The sequence below is a fragment of the Poecilia reticulata genome, chromosome 10 (genome assembly GCF_904066995.2).
Source record: "Poecilia reticulata chromosome 10, P_reticulata-male-v2, whole genome shotgun sequence".
Classification (NCBI taxonomy): Eukaryota; Metazoa; Chordata; class Actinopteri; order Cyprinodontiformes; family Poeciliidae; genus Poecilia; species Poecilia reticulata.
This window is the reverse complement of record NC_088839.1, coordinates 25105849-25115260: the sequence shown is the minus strand read 5'-3', so window position 1 is coordinate 25115260 and position 9412 is coordinate 25105849. Positions and strand designations below refer to the sequence as shown.

Genomic DNA, 9412 nt, shown 5'->3' with positions numbered 1-9412 from the left:
AAATGTTTTTAGCTCACAAGAAAAAAACATAGACCAGGCCTGATGGGGTTAAATAAAAGTGTTCTTGACCCTGCAGCCTTCTTTTATTTATTCCTGGGAATAAAAGCAGCAGGAATATTGTTTCTCTGTGTTTCGGTGTTAATTCAGTTCGGTCTGCAGTCCAAGTCCAGCACAACATGGTGCACATGAGGCGCATAAGACTTCACATGCTCTATGTGCTGGATATTTATTACCCAAGATGCACCAGTGAGGTCCATGAACAGAGAAGTTATTCGGTCTGCGGTGTCACTGGCCCAGGCCTGCCACACCTCTCTGTCAGCGTTCTTTGCAGAAACATTTTGAGGAGCGGCGTTGCCAGCAGCAGCGTTCGGTAAAGGAGAGGTGACGTTCTGATGAATGTGCAAAACGCCGCCGGTCGTCTTCTTCAGCAGCCGACACGCAACGGGCCAGCCGTCCTCAGAGGTCGGGATGAGACCCAGGTTCACCCGGTCCGCGACATTACACAGCTGAACCTGGGAAGAAAAGAAAACAAAGGCAAAAACATAAGATTTTACTCAGTATTTTGTATTTTCCAGTGCAAATATTTTAGTACACTTGAAATAAGACAAAACTTTTTAACCATAAACAGCAGTTTGTTTTAAGTAAATAATTCCTTAATATTGATGGAATAGTGCTAGTTACACTGATAATAATAAGACATTTTTCCCATGTTATAAGTGAACTGGTATTTTTTCAGAGTTATTAACTTAAAACAAGCTCCTACATCTTGCTGAAAAAAATAACATTTCTGATAATACTATCATTTATTATTTTTTATTGAGACAATAAATCAAAATTCTTATTAAAACAAATTTTTCATTATAAATGATATACGATGCAATAAACACCCACTGATACTTTGTACACGGGATGCCAAACAACTATTTAAATTTAAAATAATTTATTCTACAAATAAATATTTAAAAAATCATACTAAGTAAATAAATTAATGAATAAATATATTTTCTTAAGTCTTTATCCCTGTAATTAAAAAAAATAATTGTAAAAATATCTAAATTGGCAAAAAAAACATACATATATATTAATCATTATTATGTTAATATTAAGTTTAAATTAGATTATATATCAATGGTCAAAAAAGTTAATTGTTCCGACTCAGTCACATTGTGTTTCCCAGTAGTATCACTAGGGGGTGGTACTGAGCTGAGCTGTAGCGGTTGCCCCTCCTATGCTTCTTTTTCTCCAATTCGGCTGAATCCAATGAATGACTGATGAGGAAATTCGGTCATTTGATTCAGCTATGTAGGACACATTTAAAAAAAATAAAAACATCAAAACAAAACCAGCCAAATGAAGACTTTTTACTTGACGGTTGTCTCCTGGGTGGATGGTGCAGCACTCTGACACCCCGTTTACTTCCAGGTTTTTCTGCAAAGCAGCAACGGCGTCAGGGTTCCACTCACAGGCGTGAACATGGCTGGCCCTCGCATGAACCAAATATGGCAGAGTGAAGTAGCCAATACCTGACAGGAGGTAAAAATGGGACAATTACACAGCAGAATGCCAGAATAATTACATTTATTCTTAATGTTGACATCACTCTGAACTATAGAAACCAAAGGAGAAAAAAGAAAATCCTCATTTTCCACAAATTAAATCTTCAATAAGCATGTCAGGTTTTGCTGGACGATAAAATGTCACAGAAGTTACTGCAATAAATACAAATTTTGTTGTTTTGAGATAATTTTCAAGTAATAAAGTTTATATTTTAATGAACATTTAACACTGGAACTGGAACAAAACAAAATTAATCATGGAAGTTTCTGTAAACTACATTGTCCTTCAAATCAAGCGCTAGTTGAAGACTTTTATCATCCACTTTTTGGTAGCAAGAGAGAAAAGAAAAAAACAATAAATGATGCAAATGCAAATTATTGAACTTGCTTTAATTTATCATGCGATTAATTTATTTATTGTTTATTGCAACAGGCTTAATCTTAAAGAACCAAAACTTTGATTGATTGATAAAATTGATTGATCTCCCAGCCCTGACTAACACATTGATCTTTCATTACCTGCATACAAGTCGACCACAGTCTCTCCTCTGCAGTCAAATCCGGCCACACGGAGCTTCTCTGTGATGTTCCCGGCTGAGAACATGCATCTGGTAACATCAAACTCATAACTGAAACAAAAACACATTATTCATTAAGAGCATGTCTATAAAATATTTAGAAAAGCAATCTAATTTTATATATATATATATATATATATATATATATATATATATATATATATATGTGTGTGTGTGTGTGTGTGTGTGTGTGTGTGTGTGTACCTGATGCCATTGTCCACATGCTTGACCCAGCTGTTGTCGCCCAGCAGCATCGTCACCACAGGAGTCCTGAACCCATCCCTGGATATTCGACTCATCTTTGCAAGCCGCTTCGCCCTCAGCTCTTTGGTCACTGCACTCCATAACTGATCGCCTAGAGAAACCAATCAATCAATAAAGTTTATTTGTATAACACATTTCAGCAGCATGGCAGTTCAAAAGAATAGAAGAAAAGAATTGGACAGACATATTTTGTCATCGTTACACATCAAAATGTTGATTAATGTTTAATTAATCAAAAGCAACTCTAAACAGCTGGGTTTTTAGTCTGGATTTAAAGGAACTCAGTGTTTCCGCTGTTTTACAAACTTCACCAGCAGGAACCACCTGCTGGTGGTTCCTTTCAGACCTGGTTCTTTTTAGAACCAGAAGACCTGGGAGGTTGTTATGACAACCTCCCTGCTAAGCCGTTCAGTGATTTATAAACTAACAGAAGTATTTTAAAGTCTATTCTCTGAGCTACAAGGAGCCAATGTAGGGACTTTAAAACTGGGTGATGTGCTCTAACTTCTTGGTTTTAGTCAGAAAACCAGCAGCAGCGTTCTGGATCAGCTGCAGCTGGAGGATTGATGGTTTTTTTAGGCAGACCTGTGAAGACGCTGTTACAGTAATCAATGCGACTAAAGATAAACACATGGATGAGTTTCTCTAGATCTCACTGAGACATTAGTCCTTTAATCCTGAAAATGTTCTTCAGGTGACAGAAGGCCGACTTTGTGACTGTCTTTATGTGGCTCTGAAGGTTCGGGTCAGAGTTCATCACTACTCCCAGGTTTCAGGCCTTATTAGTAGTTTCTAATTGTCATAACTGAAGCTGTGTTGACTTCTAGAAAGATAATAACTTCAGTTTTGTTTCTGCTAAGTTGGAGAAAGTTTTGGCACATTTACCTGTTCTAGGCGTCTGTTCAGTGATTGGATGGGTTCAGAGTCACCCGGTGATGGGCATTCGAAATGAACAAATTTTCTACAATTTGTACTAAAGTGAATGAAGCGTTACCTATTTTATTCCATATCGGCAGAGTAAAGCAGCTGTCGCCCAGCAGGACGAGGTCTCCATGCCTCTGGAAACTCCGAGGAAGATCGCTCCTCATCTCCTCCATCCATCTTTCACCCTGAGATTCCAACAACTCCTGGATGGTTTTCTCCAGTTTACTTCCAGCTTTCCTCCCCTTCTCCTTTTTTGACTGTGGAGACTAGAGAGAGAAAAAGAGAGATTCTAAACGCCTTAAAGTTACAGGATGTAACTTTTATAAAACAAAATTTTTTTGTATATTTTTGTTGAAACTGTCACCATGTCATGACAGTTTTATGAGACAGAATCTGTGAAAAAGTTGAGCTCCTCCGCCTTCTTCTAGTGTTCCTAGTGCTAACTAGAAACAACCAATCAGAGTCAGTAGGCAGGGCTTAGTGCTGTCAATCATCCTCCGTGTTGCACTGCTCATCCCCTCTCTCTTCCTGTTTGCTATGCTATAGAAGCACAGCCTGTTGTAAACGCTAGGCTAGTTAGGATAGGCTAGTTAGGATAGCCACCACTGACGTTGAATAAATGCTTTTCCTATAATGGTAATTTGTTTTTTTCTGAAAATTAACCTTTCAGCAAGAAATACAAGCTTTTTTTAAGGTTAATAATTGCTTAATATTTATAAAAAGTATTAGTTCTACTAGCAGATTATTTCACTAATAAGACATTTTATCATGTTATAAGTGAAATAATCTGTCAGTGAAACTAGCACTTTTTTAAATCAAAATAACTTTGGACCTACCAAAATACTTGATTACAAGACATGACAAAAAACACTTAGCTCCTTTTATTCAAACAGAATAAGTTATATTTATTGCCCCATTCTATTTAATTAATAAATGCTTTATGTTAGGCTTTATGCTTGCAGCCACATGATCAGTGAAATAAAGACACGTTTTTAGCAGGTGTGCAAATATTAATTTTAAGTTTTTAAAACTTTGCAGTTAACTGTATTCCATCTGATCGCCATTGATACTAAACACAACAGAAATGCTAACATTTAAATGAGGGATTGAATTTGGCGGTAGCTACCTGACTCCAGGTGAAGTCACAAACATCTGGAGTCAAAGTGTTTCTGAGAGACTGCAGATCCAGTTGTGAGAGGCAGGATGGTGAAATAGGAAGGAGGACTGTTCCGTCTGGTTGTTTAACCAAGCTAAAACTCCGGTCGAACATCCCCCTGGACTGGAGATACATCCTGCATAATAAAAAAGAAATGTTGTTTAAAAACACAATAAACTTCTGACGTTCTACTAGTTCCTTTCTGCTGCCTGCTAGCTTACTAAGCTAACGGCTTTCGCTGTAAACAGATCCTTACCTGAACTGCTGTGCCTGACAACAAGACACACGGAGACAAGGTACACCATCCATTTATGAGCAACTAAATAAATACTTTGGATTTACTTTAAATGTCTTATTAGTTAGTAAAACGCTGCATGCAACCAATGGGGCACCTGCCATTGATCAAGCTTTTGTTTCCAGTCGGACTGTTGTGAAGGACGGACAAACTGCTTGTTATTTGCTATTAGCTTGTCTCATGTGTTGCTGCTTTGCAAAATATAAAATGTTATATTTTATCAATTGAAGCTACTTTTGGGACGGAGAACAAACCTGAGAATAAATTACATGAAGAAGTTGAAACAGCAAGAAGTAATTACCAAAATAGATAATTTCTCGCTAATGTCGGTAGATGGAGACAAAGTGTTGTTTTAAATCCAAAGTGTTACATGATCTGGTTCATGACACAAAACCTACTGAAAACTATGTAGACATTTTACTTAAGAGAAAGTTTTTCCCCAAAAAGTTACTCAAGTAAGTGGTACGAGAGGTGGGTAGAATACCGAAAAAATGTAGACAAGTGAAAGGAGTATTACTTTAATTTACTGAAGTAAAAGTATAAAGTAAATTTTGGTATTTTGAAGACTAAAATTAAAAAATAAAATAACACAAATAAATAATTAAAAAGGAACAATATTAGGCATAAGAAAGACTTTTACAAATCAAATTTTGCTATATAAAACTTATGAAACTAATATTTACAATAGGTAAGATTTAAATGTTATATACAGACTTAAATACTTGCAGGAACAATACATAGAGTTTAATGTATCTTCTTGATCTTAAAAAGGTTTAGCAGATAGAAAATATCATTAAAACAATAAAGCTTGTGTACAAAGAGGAAGTCTCACTTGAACATAATTGTGTCACCGGCCAAGAATATGTCATCTTTACCAGGTTCTGAGATTATTTAAATATATCCGCAATGTGTGCAAATACCCACATTTTTGATTGCTTAATGCTAACACCCACACTGTTTTCATGGGGACTAGATTGAATGTTAGGTCTGGACTTTAACAAATTAGCATCTTTTGAGCAAAACCATTGCATTGTAGCTCTGTTGTATCTTTAGGCATTGTATCCAGGTAAAGGTTATATTTTTATTTGTAAAACATTTTTAAAAATCTTGGATGATTTGATATAAAGTTTGTGGTTGTAACAAAATACCAGAACATTCTATGAATGTTTAGAAAACACAAATAAGATAGCGAAAGTTGCTGCAAGGAGGGAAGTGAAAAATAAAAACTGAAATGAGATTTGAGGTTGAGAAAGTTTGTATATTGTAGCAAAAATGTAATTTTTCCTGAATTCCAGTTTGATTGCTGCGCTAAAGAGGTCAAACCTCTCAACACAGAGCAAGCAGACTTTCCCAACACTGATATAAAAACATGTTCAGATTTGTTGATATGAATACATAGTTAATACGAGTTGTTTGTCTTTTTTGAAATCCATCTGTTAATATTTATAGTCTCTTTACTCCCAATAAGCAACAAATAAATGATTGAAGACATTGTCTACATAGCACCTTTCAAGATGAATATCACAAAGTGCTTCAAACAACATAATGAAGACACAAAACAAGAAAAAGGTGAATTTTTATTATCCTAAAATAGAAATATAACCGTGTCTCTTTAACTGTAAACATATATATTTTATATAGTGTTATATATTAAGCTGGACCATTTTCCAAATGATTTTTATGGCTTTAAATAAATTAATTTGTCAAAGATGAGACTAAAAACGGCACAAAAAAACCCAAAACAAAACAACTAATTAATTTAAGTAAATAATTAATATGAATAAAACAGCATTAGAATTAAACAAAGTTACGTTGTTGATTTTACATATTATAGTAAAGCTGTTCTCAATCTTTTGTAAAAGGAGCTGAATCTGTTCCTTTGTTCCTCTGTTTCACCTGTGCTGTCCCTTTAAGACAAGACATTTCAATCTAGGCGTGTTTCCTGCTGCCATTGACTAAAACCAAGAGCTCATCCTGCAGGAAAAAACTGGAGCTCATCACAGCGCAACGCGTTTCTGCTCAAAAAACAGGTTATTCCTGTTTTTTACGGTGATCTGGTTGAGCTGACTGCATCCTACTCTCAGCCCGGGATCTGTGACTGCAGCGGGTTGTTTCTGCAGCAGCTCGCTTTATTATTATTATTTTTTTTTTATCGAGATGATATGAAAGTCAAGCGGTCAAGGTCCGCTCTGCCACAACCACGGGTGGATTTCCTCTCTTTATAGTGGGAAACATCTGTCGCAGTCGTTTCGGATGGATTTCTAATCATCTGGACCGGAGGGATTAAAGACCTGCCTGAGGAGAAAGGGAAGCATCGCCGTGGGAATAAAAACACGCTGCAGTCAGATGGAGTAGGAAGCAGCAACAATGTGACAGCCACAATCCAAAAAGGAAAAAAATAAAACGACAAAAATGCAGCGGAAGTCTTTAACATCCGAGCAACCTGCCTGTTTTTAACCGAACATCTCCACCACTGACCCGATTCTGTTTGTCCCAGTTTGAAGAAGTGAGGATTTTGGAAAAAGCAGCCAGCATGTCGGCGGTTATGATAACGCGAAAGGTGCGGAAATGGGAGAAGCTCCCCGGGAAGAACACCTTCTGCTGCGATGGGAGGGTGATGATGGCCCGGCAGAAGGGGATCTTCTACCTGACCCTGTTCCTCATCATCGGAACCTGCTCCCTCTTCTTCGCTTTCGAGTAAGTCACAGTAGTTCACCTCAGAGGTCACAGAATTAACACTTTCCTTACGGCATGTGTTCAGCGTTTAACCGTTTCCAATGGTTATCTTTACTGACTAATCGATTGGTCATATACGTTTTTTACATTCCTTTTGATTATGGGTTATTCAGGACCCATTTGAAGACGTAAATCTGGATTTATCTGTGAAAAATTTAGAGTTTAGAGATTCAAGAAGACACACTTCCTTTACATCTATGTTCAGTTTTACTTTTCCAGTTGTTACCGTAGACTAGTTGATTAGTCGATTAAAATGTTAGCCTAAATCTGGATTTATCTGTAAAAATTTGACAGCTTGAGAGGACATTCTTCTTACAGCATGGGTTGTACATTTCCAATCGTTACCATTATTTACCAATCAATACCATTACTTAGAAATCAATACCATTACTTAGAAATCAATACCATTACTTACCAATCAATACCATCACTTGGCAATCAATGTCATTTCTTACCAATCGATTAGTTGATTGAAATGTTAGAAACCTCTGATTATGAATTGTTCAGGGCCCATTCGAAGTCATAAATCTGGATTTATCTGCAAAACTCTGACATCCTGAAAACCTGAGAAGCACACGTGGGTGATTTCCTATTTCTAGGATTTCCTATTACTGGGAAATCTGATATTCCAGTAATAGCATTAATCGCTACAGACCAATCGATTAGTCGATTGAAATGTTGGAATCCTTTGATTATGGGTTTTCCAGCCATTTGAAGCAGTAAATCTGGATTCATCGGCAAAAATTTTACGTCTCAAAGACCAAAGAAGACACACTTTCCTGACAACTTTCCTGTTCAGGGCTTTAATGTTTCTAGTTGTTACCATCAACTATCAATTAATTATCTGATATAGGGCCCATATGAAGCTGTAAATATGAATTTACAGTTTAAAGACCCAAGTCGAACCGAGATTTAGGTAAACAAAACTTGATTGACTTTCCTTTATTTTATTTATTTTTACTTCCTTTAGTGCAAAATATATTAACTTTAATATTTCAGACTTCTCTTTAAATTGTTTGCATTTTTCACAAAAACCTGCTTTGTTGAGTAAATATTTGGCTTAGTAGCTTATATTTGATATATTCTTTCTAGAAAAATACTAAAATCTTTAAAAAATATCTTTACAAAAGTAGTAAAAATAATAATTCAGTGTGTTTACATGTGTCATCAGGGCCGGTCCAACGTTTTTTGGGGCTTCACCACTAATGGAGATTCAACACACATTTTTGATCAAATCTGAGAAGATTTAATTGGTTATTATTTGCTGCTGAAACATATTTTTAAACAAAATAAGCTCAAACACAAAGAAACGTAAAATTATAATTTTGTTCAACAACATTAATTTACTCTATCTGTTTTCCTGCAATCTTAACATCTTTATTAGAATTTAACTGTTTAGCTGCTAAGTCAGCTGTTAGCTGTTGTTTGTGACGCCTGGCAGGGGTTTAGTTTGTTTTATAATTTAAAATTAAAATATATAAGCTCCATTTATGTTCAGAAAAGTTGTTTTAAAAGCTTCTGTTTTGAAAAAGGAATTTAAAATAGTTTCCATCTGTTACTAGTTTAGTAAAGATGCTAAAGCTAAAGTGAAAATTGCTAGCTAGCGTAGCTTCTTAAGTTTGATTTCTGTCACACGATAGCTTTAATTTTCAGGGTAAGTATTTACATTACCCCCTTTTAGAAAATATTTATATGTATATGTTTTTGCTACATTTTATGTCTAACTAAACTAAAATGTTTGTAAGCTTAACGGCAGTTTAACTGATTAATTCTAACAGTTTGTTTTAACAGTGCACTCAGTAAAAAGCAGTGTATTTTTTATTTTTTACCAGTGAGTGCATGTTTTCGTGTTCCTATCTGACTCAAGGTTCACAGCTGATTAATATTTAATGTGTTGAGTGGC

At 35.7% G+C, this 9412-nt stretch overlaps 2 protein-coding genes across 2 annotated transcripts in view; one reads left to right on the top strand and one right to left on the bottom strand.

The window, feature by feature from the left end:
• Positions 1–43: 43 nt before the first annotated feature.
• tyw2 (tRNA wybutosine-synthesizing protein 2) lies at positions 44–4915 on the bottom strand. The gene is made up of 7 exons (XM_008420653.2): positions 4735–4915; positions 4449–4614; positions 3393–3588; positions 2339–2489; positions 2076–2185; positions 1366–1523; positions 44–512 (listed from the first exon to the last, which is right to left on the bottom strand). Exons 1-7 carry the CDS (start codon positions 4785–4787, stop codon positions 144–146), a joined length of 1203 nt encoding a protein of 400 aa, XP_008418875.1. The 5' UTR covers positions 4788–4915; the 3' UTR covers positions 44–143.
• Positions 4916–6670: 1755 nt separating this feature from the next.
• zdhhc9 (zDHHC palmitoyltransferase 9) overlaps positions 6671–9412 on the top strand; it is a 34656-nt gene continuing 31914 nt past the window's right edge. Inside the window, exon 1 of the mRNA XM_008420652.3 lies at positions 6671–7470. Coding sequence (XP_008418874.1) covers positions 7307–7470 — 164 coding nt within the window. The 5' untranslated portion in view covers positions 6671–7306. The remainder of the gene's footprint in view (positions 7471–9412) is intronic.